General features: G+C 40.5%; 1 protein-coding gene across 1 annotated transcript in view; it reads right to left on the bottom strand.

Moving 5' to 3' along the window:
* Positions 1-18,771, bottom strand: part of LOC147717651 (E3 ubiquitin-protein ligase TRIM39-like) — a 169,917-nt gene that overhangs the window by 115,587 nt on the left and 35,559 nt on the right. Inside the window, exons 3-4 of the mRNA XM_086924438.1 lie at positions 13,995-14,225; positions 3,675-3,697 (exon numbers count right to left, since the gene is read on the bottom strand). Coding sequence (XP_086780564.1) covers positions 3,675-3,697; positions 13,995-14,225 — 254 coding nt within the window. The remainder of the gene's footprint in view (positions 1-3,674; positions 3,698-13,994; positions 14,226-18,771) is intronic.

Genomic DNA, 18,771 nt, shown 5'->3' with positions numbered 1-18,771 from the left:
GGTGGTGGTTGCGGACTTCCCTGGGACGCTTGTGTCTGGTCCCGATAGTGGTTATATATGCATGTGAGCCGGCGCTTCTTTCCGATCTACAGCTAGTCAATATCATTCACTACCCAGTCACCGGTAGCTTGCAGCCTGTCTTCTCCACCGGGGCACTCTCAGTCCCACTCTATGCCACTGTCTGCAAGTCAGCTCGTACGCATGCCTCCCACGACCTCGCACTCCCACCGGTGCTCCCTGTGCTCACCATGCGCTGGACGTTGATAACTGAGCCATTCCAGAATATGCTGGTGCTCCGCCCGGCCGCCGGGGACTTAGATTATTCCCTGCTGCTTTATTTTACATCGCTCCAGGCAGCCACCAGGTCAGTCTTAAATCTGCTCCCCCCATCAGCCATACTCACCAATATGTCATCACTATCATTTAAGCAATTTCTTACAGGCCTTATGACTTTTCAGATAATTTCCTTAAATTGTTCAGCTGACGAGGATATTTCAATATTGAGCATTTTATACAGACATTGCTATTGGTGAGTTGAGGAGAATAATATATTGTGGCTGGTCATCTAATGCAAGTTAATGCCCTTTATATAAACCTGGAGAAAACAGCACCATTTAGATAGCTCATCATATTTGTTGAGAGGCACTCAGGATGTCTTCCTCTCTATGGCAGTATTTGAAATATAAATGTCAACAGGTGCAAATCTTATCTGTTTCCTTTTTGGGCCCTGTTACAATTGGGGTTGGTCCCAATACTGTTTCTCTAATGTCTTATTCTAGCAAGCTTTGCATCTCTTCAGCTTAACTTTCTGCAGAAATTTACTGGTACTCTTCTACGGTTCTGTGCCTATAGGTTTTATTGCATCATTTATATGAAGAGTTACCAGCCTACCTTTAAATTCTTGCAGGCCTTTGAATAAATAAATAAATTGTTGCATTATTTGGTGATCATCTATTCCAACAAAGCCCATTAATTGTACTGTAACGCTGCTAAGTAGACAAGTGGCAGGAGTTTTAAAATTCAGGGCATATTCCTAAACAGATCTTCAAATGTACCTAGATTTTCCATGGGAGCTCATAATCCCCATTGGAATCTATTGACATTTGATGGCTTGAGGGGTGATTTGTTTTTCATCTTATCATATTCAGTTACATACATTATATTGTAGTTTGCCCCGCTGTCTAACACAAATGTTCCTAAATGCTGTCCTATGGTTATTTGTACAGAAGCTGGGAAGCTGTCCTTTTTAAATTTGCTTCAATCTAGACAGTTAATTTCTGCACGTTTTATGCCTTTCATCTTATATAATTGTTCTACATATTTTCTTTTAGCTGATTTTTCTTTACTTCAGTTAAGTTAAACTCCCTCCATTTGTCTGACGTATTATTTGGTTCATTTAGCATCTTTTTCATAGAGCATTTTACCCTTGTTTTTAATGTAGTGTCCTTCAGTCTTGCAAACAGCTGCATAGTGATAGTATTTTCCAAATTGATGGGTTTTTTGACATCGGGATGGGTGTAGTCCTTGATGTGGAATAGCTAACCCACATTTGTAACACATTTTATTTTCATGTCTATGGTCTTGCCAGGAGTGTTGAATTGTTTGTGCTTTTTTATTATTCTCAGCAATTTCGTTTGCCCGCTTCCATGCCCAGTTCATATGGCTCTACTCTAAAGTCTGTTCACAATAACTTTAATATTTCAGTGAAGCTCATTAGTTCCTTTATTAGCTTAGCTCTGAAATCAATGACACAGCAGCCCTCTATTACCTCATTATTGCTGAACTATTGAAAAATAGCAATAAGGCACTAATTTGCGTAAGCGTGTTACAAAATCATCCATGATATCATCGTCTACTTGACATGCCATTTTGCATGTATTTCTTTCATAGTCAGTGTTCCTTTGTTGATGTAATCGTTCTTTTAGGCATTTTATTATTCCGACAATAGTACTTTTTGAACATCAGGATACTTTGCTAATAATTCTTCTACATCATCTCCCAAAGGTTTTAGTAACATAGATCATGCTTGGTCATCTGTTTGTCTTTTGCATGTCAGTCGGAAATAATGCTCAACACGGCGCATCAATGTTTTCCCACCTTGATCCTAAAGTTGGTGCACCTGCCATCTCAAAAGGTGGTGGCCTCCTAAATATTGTACTTGATATGTTCTCCACTCTATTTTCCCATGTTTGTAGATTGTATTGCCCTTTGCTCAATTGAGTCAGCCTCGGGTTCTATTTCATCATTTATTATGTATTTGTGTGACATTGCTATTGCTTTTATATTTATAGATTGTTTTAGATCTTTGTTGCTTTGCATGTGTTGTCTTTATTTACATGTGGTTAGGCTTGTTTTACACCACGCTGAATGTTTAAGTGTGCATTTGGCATTGTATTTCTTTTCTTTGTCCCTTCTGTACATCAGTCTATTTTCTATGCACATTTAAGATTGTTTCCTGCTAGCATGTATGTTTTAGCATACAGTTGTTTCTGAGGTTGCTAGGTCATGAAAGATGGTGGAACATCATAATCTTATGCTACAACTCATATTCGACATGTATATGCATTTATATGTGACTCCCATATTCAATGTGTTTAACTTCATTAACCTGTATGCTATATGCAAACAGAATAGTAGTCTGTATTCACTCTAGTTGTTAATGGTCCAAATAGAGTTAAACAGGAACCGTATTTATCACATATTCACATTGTAACAATGATTATCTTTCTCTTGTGCTTTGGGGTGTTTCCAAGAGGCCTGGCTAATTTCTGATTGGCACCACTGCCTAATTCAGTCAGCACCACACTGTCTTTGTATTCAATTAATTTATTTATAAACATTCTTGCCGATGAGACAAATAATATTCTAATTAAAGAGACAATCATTACAGTCATTGGTGGTGAAAAGTTAAAAAAATATATACTATTAAAAAAAGAAATTAAAAGAAAACAGAAAGAAAACGTAAATAAAGCATAAATATCAATTAAGAAATCACCAAAAAAGCAAAACCTAAGCTAAAAAAGAAACATAAAGGAAAATTGTAAAAACAAAATAGAGATTAATGGAGTAAAGTGTGAACAAGTTGAATAAATGTTTTTTTAAATGAAAGATATAAATAAGGTAAAATATCCCCAAAAATAACTTATGACATAAAAAAGTAAGAGAAAGTGATGAAATAGACGTATGGCAAAGTAAAAAAATAAAGATTAAATAGGAACACAGTAATAAGAAAAAGTGAACATAAAGAATTAAATGAAGGAAAATGAGACAGGGAAATGGAAGAAAAACAAAAAACAGATTAAAGAAAAAAATAAACAAAGATAGAAAATTGATAAAAAAGAAATAAACCCGATACAAATTAATATAAATGGCCAAAATTAGATGTAATATAACAATTTACAAAGAAAATGTGATAACACCTCCCCCCGTTGAGTAGTAATCTCTCAAAGATGAAAGGTCTATCAAGTTTGTGCATTTTTAGTTATCTCAGCCAAAACCAATAACTCTCATGCTATAAGGGTTGCAAAAGCTTTACTGTTAGCATCTAAATGGAAGATGGTGAGCTATCAAAATTGGCTTACCCAAGGGGCAAAAGCACATAAATGCAATATAATACATTTAATGGCTGATCATTACATTTTTATATGGCACTCTGTAAAAGAAGATAATCATACCTGTTCAACACACTCTTCAAATCCTGGGGAGAGAAAAACACAAACAGATTAATATGGTTAAATAGGGTTTACATTCACAGTAAAAATGAGATTTACAAATATTGTTTAGTATTAACGAATAACTATATGAAATATAAATAAATATATTAATAATGAACACACACATTTTATTACCGACCCCTGCAGATGAAGGCTAAAGCACCGATTTACCTAATTAACCTATGAATACATTCAATCTGATAGGACTCAAAACCATACTAAAGAGGAACAGCACAGAACGTACAACTGGGTGGACGATCTTGACATTTCCTTTCGTAAGGTGTTGGGAACATTCCAGAAGGTAACAATAAATTTGGTTGGAAACTTTAATGCACAATTGTACCCAAGTTATTCAGATGAAGTGCTGCAGGAGGTTTTAAAGTATTATAATGTATCTACTGGTTCCTCCTGGAGGTCCACTCAAGAAGGGGGAAAGAGCGATGAACCATTGGTTGGTAAATAATGGGCTTCTAGGTCTGAATGGTTGTTTTGAGAAGGATAACCCGGCAGCCCAAACTTTCCACCTTGGCTGCCATGGTTGTCCTACTGACTAAATCTTTGTTCCTGCCTGTCAGTATGGATTCTATGTGGAGTTCAAAGTAATGGACTGTCAGAGAAGGAACTATTGGGCAATCTCTGCCATCCTATGTGCAAGCTTCCCACGGAGACTTAAAACATGTTTAGATCCACCATTCTTACAGCGCTGGCTGTGTACCAAGTTTCAGACTGCCTCAATGTCACGGCTGGGACAAATAAAGACAGAATTGTCTGGTATAATATGGTTTTAGAAAATGTGTTAGCCTGTACACATGTAAATCTTAATCATCATGTGATGTGGCAGAAGGGCAATGACAGAGTTAAAGTGTGGTTGGATCACTTTTCAGACCATGAGTCACATTTCAGGGAGGTAACTAGACAGCATGAGCTAGGATCTAATAAAACATCTAATAAAGATTTGAAGCATTAATATAGTCAGTATAAGCAAAGAGTCAACGAAAAAAAACAGCCTTTTTTATAAGAATTGGAGTGTAATGTTGGAGGTAATTCATGCATGGGACCAATGAGCATTCTAGCAAACAGTGAATAAGCCTATTTACGTCAATCAGGGGATGCTTACATATATGATTTCTGAGCATACTTGGAGTATTTCTATGGTTCCCGGTCAACGCAGGCCAATTTAGAGCTGGTCTCCACCATTAGTAAGGATTATATGATTTGTTTTTGGCCAAAGAAATCAAGGTCATAATCTATTCCCTCAAGCTAACCCGGGCCACAGGGCCAGATAATATTCCAACGCTGTTAACTAAGGTAAATAGCTTTGGTGGGGTAGGGTTTATGCACTTCAGTTCGGTTGGATAGCAACAACAGGGATCTATCTTCCATCATATGAAGGCTTGGTTATGAAACACTTTCTGAAAGCTAAGCTGTGGAATCAGCACCCATCAACAAAGTACTTCTTTGTAATTGCAAATAATGTCCTTTAAAGCAATGGTAAGCATCCGTATCAAATGAACAGGTCCGAGCTTGGCAATCGTATATTTTCAATCCTTTATTTTGTTTTCACAGTAGAAAAAATGATCCAATTCACAATGGATTTTCTTTTTTTCTAGCCAACGCGTTTCGTCTCATCAGCTGAGACTTCTTCAGGGCTCAAACACCTGCCTTTATGGTATGTAGTATGACTTGGAAACGGCATGGTGGCCTGCTAAAGCGAACGGCATGGATTCAAAAGTCGCTACTTTTGAATCCATGCCGTTCGCTTTAGCAGGTCACCATGCCGTTTCCAAGTCATTTCTGAATATTCATCGGATATGACAGATCTCTTACAAGTTTTCGTGCATATTAAGAATTCGCCAGCTCATACTACACTTACCATTGCTTTAAAGGACATTATTTGCAATTACAAAGAAGTACTTTGTTGATGGGTGCTGATTCCACAGCTTATGTTGTTTGTTTAGGACTCTGTCCTTGAAAGGAACTTATAGGGTTGTGTTCCTAGGTTTCCCAAGCACCATCACACTACTCAAAAGTCACTGACTACAACAGGTGCAGGCATCTTGCTCCAACCCTTTTTTTGCTAGATTACTTTCTGAAAGCTGTGCACCCCACATGGGGCACAAGAGAAACATGGTCCTCCCCTTCCCTACTAAACAAGTAAATCAGCCCAGAAAGTGGGTCACACATTGGATGTGGAACACTTGCTGGAAAAATATAGTTTATGTTGGGAAGATGTTTTCCTATCTTTTTCAGCTGTCAGATCCCACGCTTCGTAAACATATTTTGAAAATGAGAGTAGGTTGTAACCCCATCTTTTCTAGTTCAGATTGGTGTAATGTGGCACGCGATATAAATGGTATTGGTGTTTGCTCTCACGAAAAATGCTCATTATAACACATTTTGTTGGATTGTATTTTTTATGACTGCTCATATTAAGGTTTCAAGATAATTATTTTTCCAATATCAGACACACTGGAGGTTGGATGCAATCGCATTGCAGTCTGAGATGCGGTTTTATGATGTTACAGTGGGAATTGAATGTTTATGCCCTCAATTAGGCAGTGTTTTAAGTCTGGATTGAGTTAAACCGGTTTTAAATGTATGTTTTTATGACGTATTATGTACTACTACTACACACTAAAGTGCACTAATAGCAAACAACGATGAATAATCCTGCTTGAAGTTAAGATTAGTTCAGAAAAAGAGATTATTATTATGAAGGGGCAGAATAAAGTAAAATTGGTGTGCTTTGCACTTAGTACGGAGCAAAGTACCACTTTCTCTGGTCACAGGAGCAGGGTGGCTTCAGGGCCTAAGTGCATGAGGTGCCTAAAGCCTTCAGTGCCACTCCAAGTGGGCCACTGTCAATCCTGAAGCAGAAGTGGTTGGTACCTCTGTGGAAATCTTAGTTTAGCTTGCCTCCACCCTAGCCAATGTTTGTGGCCCATTGGTCAGTAGGGTGAACCACTAGGCTATACAATTAAACGTCATGTACTGTGGTCCTGTGAACAACCCATTTGTGGTGGGACTAAAAGAGCAAACAAACAGTTACATAATGTAATACAGATCATTTGCAACACTCTCTTTGTGCATAAAGTCAATGGCACCTCAGTAATCTTGTGTAAAAGAACACAAGGGAAGGAACTCACTGAGCAATAATCACCAGCTCACAAAACAGAAAACAGATTTAAATGTTGTTACAAAGGAACATAGCAAAGGGTGAATACATAACATTAAGGGGGCCATTCGGATGACGGGCGGACTTTGTCCGCCCGCCATCCTATCGGATAACGGGATCGCCCGCCATAAGGGCAGGGGTCCCATGGAGGGTATTAGGATGCGCCCGCCACAGTGGCGGGTGAATCCTGCATGTTTAATATTGTGGCGGGCGGTGCTCTCAGCACCGCCCACCACAATTCTAAAAATGCTAGTTGTGCATGTGCATGCACAAAGTGGCAGGCACCGCGCAGTGCCTGCCATCTTGTGCATGCACATGTAGGGGGGTACCATAGGTACCCCCCATGTCCCTCCCCCACCCCCGCCCCCATCATCCCGGGCCCCCAAACAGAAAGACCCTCCCGCCCTCATCCTAATATGATTGGCGGTGTCTCGCAGACACCTCCACCATAGGAAAGCACTTTTTGACTTTCCGTCCGCCGCGGACCCCCCAGCCATCCTAATGTGGCAGGGGGTCATTTTGTTGAGGATGGCAGGTGGATTGCCCCCACTACCACCGGCCCGGCGGGGGCAATCCGCCCGCCATCCTAATGGGCCCCAAAGTGTTCATGCAGAGATAAACACACACCTGTTAGGGGAAGAATGCAATCTGTGGATTGTGAGGGAGAAGGAGAAAAAATATATACACTTCCTCCATTAATGGAAAAATATGTGCACCTGCCTTAATGTGCAATTAAACCCCTTTATCACCAATCGATCCCAGGATGAGCTTAACTTTTAAAGATGGTAGGCCCAGATGGCTAAACCTTCTGACTAGGGTTGAGCTAATGGAAAAAAAATGTGTACACACACAATGATGTGCAATTAATGAATTCCTTTACTGGTAAATCTGTACCAGGAAAGGGTTACATTTAAAGGTAACTGGATGCAAGTGGCTGGACAGCGGTGAATGGCTAGTCTCTCTGTTCTAGGCCGCTGGCTGCTCTTAGTAATGTGCAAGATTGTGGTTGCCCCACATCCGCTATTAAATGTGATGAGAAATAACTTTTCTGTGCCCTGCCTGAATGATGTTGTGTAGATGGCCTTTGATCTCACAGCTTTCAGTCTCCACCAAGCCCAGCTGCATGTACTGCCTCCTCTGCTCAAGGCCAGACAAATATCTCCTCTCTTCTGTCAGAATACCTGCATGGCTCTCTGTGGGGTAAACTCTTTTAGCTGCACTCTCACTCCTTGAAGAATCTCAGGCCACCCTTCAAGGTTCCATTTACGTCAGATCTAATACATTGTATAACCTGTTAGTCATGATATCACTTTGCCAAGCTCCAATGTTGCATGTTACACATACCCACCCTCTAATCAATAAAGTTCCATTGCCATGCATTTTATCGATCACATTGGTGTATAAAAAAATGGAAGCCACACAGTTTCAAATGTTTGTTTCTATGAGAATAACAGCATGCCTATGCTATATCACACATCCAGTGAACCTCAAAACTCAAGGGCGTGAGCTGAATGGCAAAACATTATGCAAAAATGCCTGTTAAATGTTGTGCAGGAAGGATCTAGGGGTCCAAACAAACATTTGGCCATGAGGACTGCAGGATTTGGCGCGTTCTGCAGCGTCACCCCCAAATGTTTTTTCTTCTCTCTCCATTTTTTGAATTTCGTATTTGTTGGCATTAGGACTTTGCATTTTACCATTGCTAACCAGGCATAAAGTGATTGTCCCCTGTCCTTAAAACATGGAGCAACTGGCCTACACCTGATTGACATTTAATTTACTTATAAATCCCTAGTATATGGTACATTATGAACCCAGGGCGTGTAATTTAATTGCTACAAGTGAGCAGAAGCACTCAATCTGCCACCAACTAAAGCAGCATGCCTGCCTTTGCAGCCCGTAGTGAAGTTTTAAACTGCCAATTCAACCTGGTAAAATAAACCTTCTGCCAGTCTTAATCCTTCCTTTCTTAAAACATATAGATCATCCCTAAGGTAGTCTCTAAAAAGTCCACACAGTAGGGTGCATTGTATTTAAAAAATAGGACATGCGTTTTTAAGTTTTACATGTCCTGGTAGTGAAAGATTCCTAATTTCATTTTCACTATTGTGACGCCTACCTCTGCCATAGGATAGCACTGGGTTACTTTGTGATTGGGAACAGACAGAATTGCCATGTTTGGTCTCTAATAACTGTAAATGAAATCCTTCTTTAATGGCAAAGTAGGATTTTAACCCCTTCGCTGCGGCGGGAATTCCGCCGCAGCGCTAAGGGGGCCGAGGGGGTCGAGCGGCGCTCGTATGCTCGTGACGGAGCCGCTCCGTCACGAGCCGCGGTTCAGCTGTGCTCGTGACGGATTGGTTCCGTCACGAACGCGCCCGCTCAATGGAACGCTCAGCGCAGGCGCGAAATTCGCGCCGAGCGGGCCATGATGGAACCGCTCCGTCATGAGCACAGCTCAACCGAGGCTCATGACGGAGCGGCTCCGTCATGAGCATAGAACGGGTTAAGTCACAAATCTGAAAAATGGCACTTTTAGAAAGTGAAGTTCAACAAAGGGGAACCCTGTATTCTGATTGACTCATGCAATTTCCTTTTAGCAATAATCACATTGAATAACTTCATATGATTAGGTAATTTATTAAACCTGGTTTCTTTTTAGCAGCTTTTGAAAATTATATACATCAAGAAGAACATAGGTTCAAAAAAGACTTCTAATCCTCCTGGTCCAACACATATCACATCAATTTCACTATTTACACCTATTCATATATTTTTACAACATTTACCACATTACATAATACATACATTTGACAAAAACAAATGACAATAACATCAACATAGTTCATAAACCAATGACTCATTGGATACTGATCCATACAAATTAATTCATTATTGCTGGCAAGTACAAATTAGTTCTTGAAACTGGGAACACCAGTTACATTCAACGTTCCTCAGTATCTAACAACCCTTCTATCATGATCTAAATGCCTATTATTGCACATGCCGACGCGTTTCAAACCCCACGGGACCTCCAGAGGCTCTCATCAGGGCTTCTCAATTATGTGCACATTGGTATGATCTACAAAATAAGACAAATGTATCACTCCTCCTCCTATCTCAAAGTTACCCACTTCTCTTCAGTCAACTAATTGCCCAAATGTGCCCTACCTGCTGATCGACCATTTTTTCATCAGATTTGCCACTGTTTGGACATAGGGGAACAAGCTGAACTGGCCCTGTTCTAACAAAAGTCTAATTAGACTCTCTGTTCTAATCATACTTAATTTACAGTTGTATCATGGCTACAAGCTTGTTGTACATACCTCGACTTTTATGGGTGCTGTGAGTCTCAAAGGCACTCGATATCATGAAACCCACTGCCAAGCTTATGACTCAATCTAAAATATGGAAGGGAAGCATTTAAACAACTGCTCTTTCCAGGGCATGATTTTATCGCTGTAACTCATGCATTTTCCCCGTCACAAGTCTACATACCTGCCTCAGTTTGGGAAACTATTTGTGGCCGCCACTCGCTACTGCAATGTTGACACCGTATTGTCTGCGTCCGTTCTGTGAACCAAAGGAACACATGTTAGACAGACTGTCATTCCGAGTGGCGGCCACAAATTGTTTCCCAAACTGCGGCAGGTATGTAGACTTGTGACGGGGAAAACGCATGAGTTACAGCGATGAAGTAAGTTTGAGATAGGAGGAAAAGTGACGTTTGTGTTATTTTGTAGATAATACCAATGTGTGCATAATTGAGAAGCCCTGATTAGAGCCCGTGGAGGTCCCGTGGGGTTTGAAATGCGTCAGCATGTGCAATAATAGGCATATAGACCATGATAGAAGGGTTGTTAGATGCTGAGGAACGTTGAAAGTAATTGGTGTTCCCAGTTTCAAGAACTGATTTGTACTTACCAGCTATAATTAATTAATTTGTATGGATCAGTATCAAATGAGTCATTGGTTTATGAACTACTAGCAGCCCGTCCCGACGTTGTACGGGTATGAATTGCTGCCGGCCAGTAGTATATTGTTTTGTAGGATTTCGTTTAGATAGCATTTCTTATCTGTGACAGGCCTGTGAAACGCTCCGATTCACAGTGCACTGCTGATGCACTTAAGAGTGTGCGTTCAGTAGTGTGTGAACTCGAGTTTCCCTACTTTATTTTTCCTTGCAATATTATATAGCGCGAACTCGACAACATGGCATGAGCACAATTTACATTACAGAAGAACACATTCATTTGTGGTAGGCACGGGGAGACAACGCGATTTGCCTGGAATCCCAGGATGTTGAGCTGATGCCGAGATTCGAACGTAGCTCCCCAGCTCTAAAGTTCGCAATTCTAGAACTTGTGGCGGGAGGTGTGTCTAAAAGTGTATGTCTGTGCTGTCCATCAATGACAGAGACCTGTGCATTTTTCAAATGGGTGGTGAAAAATATGAGTATGTTGCTGGAGATGTGGGCCCCCGTGCCACCAATGTACTTACCAGGGGAGGGTAAACACCCATTATTTCGCAACTTTCTTTCCGCATACCATCACCCCGCATACTTTCATTACGAAAGTACCATGACTCCACAATGCCATTATAATGCATGGCATTACATTTTATATGCTTTTACCACGCATACATTTACAACGAAATTCGTTGTAAATGCATGAATGGTAAAAGCATGTTTTTTTCATGTTTGGATAAGGTAAGTATGGGTATAGGTGTATATGTTTTGGGGTACTGAAGTATAGGTTTTGGGGTACACAGACAGAAGGAAGGGAATCAAAGCATAAGGTGCCAGCACTAGTCTAAAGAGTCCCTATCAGTTATGGCGAACAGAAAGGTGCAAACAAAGGGCTGGGAGCACAATTCCCTATACTCCCTCAATTTAAAGGCTGATTCAACGAACCTAACCTTCAACAATTTAACAACACATAGTAGCCCAGCACACTTCAAGCACAATTTATTACAGTCAATTTAGTTTCACGAACAAGCCGATGTTTTCAGTATCAATTGTTCTTTATTGTTCAATCTTTAAAAACTTTTGACAGCATCACTTTTGGAACCGCCAACTGTAATAAATTGTGCTTGAAGTGTGCTGGGCTACTATGTGTTGTTATATGTTTTGGGGTGTTTGGGTATTTTAAGGGTTCAGATATAGTTTTGGGTTATGGGGTACAGGGGTAGTTTTAGGGTTTAGGGATAGGTATGGGTTTTGGGGTAAAGGATATTTTTAGGGTTCAGGGGTATGTTTAGGTTTGGGGGTACAGGGGTATTTTAAGGGTTCAGGGCTAGGTTTGGGTTTTAGGATACAGGGGTATTTTTAGGGTTCAGGGCTAGGTTTGGGTTTTGGGGTACAGGGGTATTTTAAGAGTTCAGGGCTAGTTTTGGGTTTTGGGGTACAGGGCTATGTTAGGGTTCAGCGGTATGAGACATGGCATGAAGGGCGAAAAGTACCACACGCCCCCAGCGTTTGTCACGCCCCCCAGCACACGCCCACAGCACAACACAGACACGCCCACAAGGGACTACTTTGCTGGCACGGTTCTTTTACCTTTTAAATGTATATGGTGGGCGTCTGCATAGCCTATGTCCTTCTGCTGCAACTGCCCTTTCCAACGCTGTATTGGGTGTTGTGATTGGTGCTGTGGTTCCTGAGATTACCCGCCTCAAAGGTTTGGACTCTCTCTTTATTATATTAGTATGGATTTCACATCGATATGCCCATTGACAAGTGCCACAGACAGACAAAAATAGGAAAGTTTTTTTTTATTTAGTCACGTAACTCCAGATCCTGCCAATGAAATTGTGTTTGTCATTGTGATAAAGTTGCTAAGTGTCATGACCTGCTGCCTATATTTACCTCTTCGCGCTCAATTTGCACAGAAGTGTGAACCTTCAAACTACCTGATGGTGCACGGATTCAAAATTAGGAAAGGCTGGTAGGGTGCGTGGAGTTAGCACCCCCTGAAGAGATGATTCACATCTTTGCTACATGCACTTACAATAAACACTTTAGTTCAATAAAGGAAACGTACACGTCGCATGAAGCCACAGGGAAACCGCAGTGCTCTCAAGATATTTGCAAGCATTGGTTGCCCTTTTGAAGTCACAGTTTATAAATTCATCTTAGTCCTCAGTGTCAGTGTCAGAACTGCTGCAGTGGGCTCTTGTTGTCAAAGTACAGAAACTTCAGAGACTATTGTTACACTCGGAAGTCAATTAAACACTAAACAGAGTTTAGAGAAATAATGTAGATTTTGTTTGTTGTTGCAGTTTTATATAGCGCAAACTCGACCGAAAGCCACTGAGAGCTTTACATGAGCACCAGTTACATTACACAAGGACACAGTAATTTGTTTTAGGCACAGGGAGATTTTCTTTAGACTCACAGATTTTTGTTTAATGATTTGAATTCATATTTATAAATTCTATTTCAGGAATCTCCTTTGAGTATTATAAACTCACATATTGTGCATTTGCTACTTCTATGTGAGGAGCAAATATGATCCTCATCTCCTCAGACTTTGATAACCTTCCTTTTGATACTCGCATGATATTAAGGTATTGATATAAGGTTAAAATCTAATTGCCTATTGTTGAGTGACTGAACATTATGAACATTTATTATGCTCCAATTTAAGATCCAGTTGACTTGAATTTAATTTGAACCTCAGAGAGTGTTCATAGAGCACAGAAAGTAGTTGTCTGTAGTAAAACACTTAGTTGCATCAATCCTTAGAGAGCTGAGGTATATCATGTGCCATAATAGTGATAAGGTAATGTAGCAATACCGATAAAATGACTAAAGTCTTCCTTTTGTCTTCAGATAAGAAACGCTCACCCAGCTGAACACAGTGCCGAGCTGTGAGACCAGGAGTGTAACGATTTCAAGAGTCTCTGTTATTGCTCTCATCCAAGTCCCCTTTCCCTGGCTTTACTTCTAACCAACATATTACTTGTATATTTTGCAGTGGGTTCAGAGAAGTGTGCAATCATACATTGCTCCCAATGGATCCGATTTACAAAGTTGATATTTTCTGACAATAAGGAACATAAGATATGCTGATCATCTTGCTCTCTAGATTTATAACCTTTCTTACCTTCAATAACTCCACATCCTGCTGCTGACACTTCAAGTCCATCTCTGTAATCAGGCTCCTGAGGAGGGATTGCTGCTCTTCCAATTTGGTCACTGTTTCCTTGATGCCCTGCAAACTCTTCTTCTCCTCCTCCTCCAGGTTGCTGAGGTGACGAGATTTCTCTTTTTCCAAAAACTTCTGCAGCTTCTCAAACTCATTTGTGATGTGCTCTCTCCGGCTCTTGAACTTGGCCTACACCGTGAAAAGAAATCATATATTCACAATCCAACCCCCTCGGAAATATGCAATTAATTTATCAATCAACTATGAGGCAGACCCATTATGACACAGGTTTTCTTATCACTCAACATGTGACTTAGGGCTGCTAAGTAGGTTACACCAGAGAAAAGGACTTACAGTGGTAAATTATAAGGCAGAGCATGTTGTTCCTTCCCTCGCATTGACCTTTCCCACACTACAATTTAACCCCTTCGACGCTCATGATGAGCTCAGCTCGTCATGAGTTACGTCTCTCGTACGCTCATGACGAGCTGAGCTCGTCATGAACCGCGGGTTTTTTAAAAAGTCAGCGCACAGCGGGAAAACTTGCCGCGCGCATGGAGTTTATGCTTTGGTGGAAGAGTGTCAGTGTTATGTTGTCTAAGAAGGGAATGGAATAAATATCTTTTAAGCTTTGACAGAAATGTGTATGGGTAAAGTGTAATTCTGTCACAGCACTTGCTATTTGTCATTAACTTCAATGTGACAAAAAGAAGATCAGAGATTCAATTTAAGGTGCAGTAGGGTGCCTGACTTAGTGAAGAGGTTCTTGAAGCTGAGAGACTATGCATCATTGTAGGACATACATTGAATCCTAAACCTAAGCCTCCACTCCACAAAAAGACAGTGGAAGACATGTGGCCCCAGGTCTGGAGACATCAGACATCTCGACAAAGAAACTGCATAATGTGCAATATATGGATGTGTTTTTGGGTAAGACCAAGGACAGTGAAATAGAGGTTGTTGGTCAAGAGCAATCGTAACTGTCTGGAAATGCGAAACGAGAGAATAGTTTAGTCACTGCACATAGTGGAGGATAGGTCTCTGTAAATGGCAATCCCATGATTTGAAACTGAAGTAGAGCTGGATACTGGCCGAGGTTGGGGTACAACAACGTTGACTAAGAAAGTCTTGTAAAGCTTCCCTATCCACTCAACCTCTTTCTCCTTCGTACTAAAATAAAGGCAATTGTGGTTCATTCATCAAGAGTAGAAATATTGGAAAATAAATCTTTTTGGGATGAAGGACATTTTGTTATAATCAGCATGAATCACTAAATAAATATCGACAACAAAAATATAGAATGGACAGAATATCGACACCAAACTATCGAAGTACAGAGTATCGACTCCCTATCTACAAACAAGTAAGTACAAAACTATTGATGACAAAATATTGTTGTTTAAAATATAGTTTGTAAAAAATATCGAATTTTTTTAAATATGTTAAAAGTTATATTAACTTAATTAAATAATCAATACAATTAATTAAAACATACTTATAATTAATTTAAAAATGTAAAAATTACAAAAAAATATATACAATACCTACATTTTTCTTTACATAAGCATTGGATAGTGGGAGGGTAAAATTTACAATTCCCACTCCAGCGAGTGGAAAAGTAGGGAAAGCGGTGGATAGCTTAGGGGTAATAATTACTATTCCGATATTTTGACTGTTGATATTACTTACCTGCAATTAGATATTATTAACAACTGTATTATGTCCATTTTATATTATGTCCATTCTATATTTGCACTCTATATTCTGTCCATTCAATATTTTTTTCGATATTATGTGTATTTACCAATCAGCATACATGAAGCTACAGTTCATTGCTCTTGGCACATTCTTTAAAAGACATAATAGATACTTGCACGAAAAATAAATAGGACTATATACCCATTTTATTGAGAGAGAGAGAGAGAGAGAGAGAGAGAGAGAGAGAGAGAGAGAGAGAGAGAGAGAGAGAGAGAGAGAGAGAGAGACACACACACACACACACAGTTAGGTTACAAGAAATCCTTCAGTTTCCATGTCAAGAACTTAACTCTCAGCAATGCGGAGCTGCCTTTCCTGTTTCAAGCTTGTACATTCCACTCATTCCCATGCACCATCTTCAGTCTTGCCATTTGTGAGGAGCAGCCCAGGCAGTGCCATGCCTTCTCACCTGTTGTCCTTTACTGATGCTTTCCACTGTCCGTGGAAGTCACAGTGGAGTTGGAGCTGCTAGTCAATGCATGTTGCGGACTACTAGAAGACAAAGTTTGCATGTGTACAACTTGTAGGCCTCTGTCTCTCTAGCTTTCTCAATGTCAGAGTGGGCTACTGCAAGTAATGTAGGGATGGGCAGATGAAGTTCACCAATACCAGTGCTCATGATTGTGGGTAACTCAGGATCTACAGTTAGGCAAATTTAATTTGAGAGAAGCACTGAAGGGGGACTTCTTATAAAGAAAAAGAGGCCAAGGTGCTATGCCTCAGACGTACAAGCCTATCTAGGATGCATGCAGCAGAGAGCATTACATAGTCTTGTGAGTCACTGTGCTTCAGCAACTGTCATAGCAACAAAAACAAAGAAATCAGATTATGCTTGGACTACACCACACTGGACAACAGAACAACATCAGACTAGTTCTTCACATGAACATTGCCCTTGGCAACCTGGCAGGAAGCAGCTGGTTTTAAGTGTTGGGGGCGATAGGTAATACCAAGAGGGGATCAAGAAGGGAGATCAGGTGAAACCAAGATTCGGCTACTTCTTGGGGGTCTTCAAGCTTCGATATTAAGAGCATCAACAATGTTGTAAAAACTCATGAAGAATACAGAGGATGAGATGAACCTACTTGAAGTACAGATGTGCCTTAAAAAGACTCAAGAAGAGATGCTGAAGGCCCTCAGGCAACTGAAGGAGTAAGATCTTAAGCAGTTTCTGGACAAATACTACTTTACACAGCTCTGCAGCGATACTACCTCTGAGAATGGAGCAGAAGTGAACCCAGCAATGATGGTGGCCCTCAGAAACCATTCCTCAGTTGAGAACCCTGAAGGAAGTATGGTATATTAGACTTTAACAACAATAACATTTCAATAATCAGGGGAGAGGAGATGGCCTAACGGCTAAGGCGCTCGACCTCGGACCTGGGGAACTGGGTTCGAGTCTCTGTAATGACGCTAAACCTCCTGTGATTCTGGCCAAATCACTCAATCTCATCGTGCCTACCAAAAATGAATGTGTGTCCTCATGTAATGTAACTGGTGCTATGTAAATCGCTCTGATACCAGATTCGAGTTTGGGTCAAGTTCGCGCTATATAAAACTCTGGAAAAAAAGAAAAGAAAACTTTTTTTCCGGTGGCTTGTGAAACAGTGTCAAACACACCGTTTGCAGTCAATATGTGAAGTGTAATACAAGGTGTTATTTTGTGCATGCCACCCTCTACAGAGTAGTAGTAATAAATACTTTAACTTGCTGTTAATCTGGTTATCAGTTGGGTTGTGCCTTTATAACGCTAATACTCCAACACTACTTGTTCATTGTTTGGTTGTTGTTTTCCCAGGAATCTTCCTTTTATTTTAGGAGTTTAGAAATAAAAAACATATCTTGAAATTAAAATAGTTTCAATAAATTGGATGTTTCATTTAAAGATCACTTCATTAGGTTTTAAGTGCCTCCCATCCTTCATCAGGAGGAATATTTAGGCATTAGATATAAACCTACAAACAAGAAGTAAAACAGAATACATTTCTCAAAACCCATTTTTACATTTGCATGGGAGAAACCATTTACAGACATAACTATGTAACACTATTTATATCATCTGGAGGACGAGTGTGCGCACATACCTCAGTGTTTAAAAATTCTGTAATAATGGAGCAGCCAATGGACCTCATGGTATCGGTGGCTACCGAGCCACAATTCTTGCCGTTCTCTTATGTCAGGTTCCGGAAAATAAGCCTCTGGAGCGAATGTCATGCACTTCCATATAATAGGGCGTTTATGCAAAAAGAGGTATAATGTCAACAACATTGCGCTATTGACTGTGTGTAGGAGTTAACATAAAAAAACAGGGAGTCTGTGTTTGTAGACAGTGTGCTGTAGACAGTCGCCAAACAGATGTGCATTAACCTGTGTCCCAAACGCTACCAATTTGGTAACTAGTGCTAAGATTTTACTTTCTTTTTAAGCCAGTTTAATGGAGAGAACAATAAGTTCACGCCTTCCATATTACCTCGTATTTAAGTCCACCAGAGAGTTGGAAGTGTTTGCACAAGAGGCTTCTGGTGCTTTAAATAATTGTGGGTCACACTGGAAGTATGTCAAGTCAAGTCAAGTAATTTATATAGCGCGCTACATACCCAGAGGGTCTCAAGGCGCTTGAAGAGGGGTGGGGGATTACAAGTCGAAAATCCAAGTTTTAAGTTGCTTTCTGAATGCAAAGTGGTTCTGAGAGAGACGAAGGTGAATGGGAAGTGAGTTCCAGGTTTTAGCCGCCAGGTAGGAGAAGGGTCTTCCTCCCATGGTGGTTTTGTTGATGCGGGGTACAGCAGCAAGGGCTTGGTTGGAAGAGCGTAGCTGGCGGGAGGGGGTGTAGAAGGAAAGTCGTGTGTTGAGGCATTCGGGTCCAAGTTCGTAAAGTGCTTTGTGTGCGTGGGTTAGGAGGCGGAATGTAATCCTCTTATTGACGGGGAGCCAGTGGAGGTTTTTCAGATGACCAGAGATGTGGTCTTTACGCGGG

The sequence above is a fragment of the Lissotriton vulgaris genome, chromosome 5, assembly GCF_964263255.1.
Source record: "Lissotriton vulgaris chromosome 5, aLisVul1.2, whole genome shotgun sequence".
Taxonomy (NCBI): domain Eukaryota; kingdom Metazoa; phylum Chordata; class Amphibia; order Caudata; family Salamandridae; genus Lissotriton; species Lissotriton vulgaris.
Note: the sequence above shows the minus strand (reverse complement) of the source record. Positions and strands in the feature narration are given on the sequence as shown.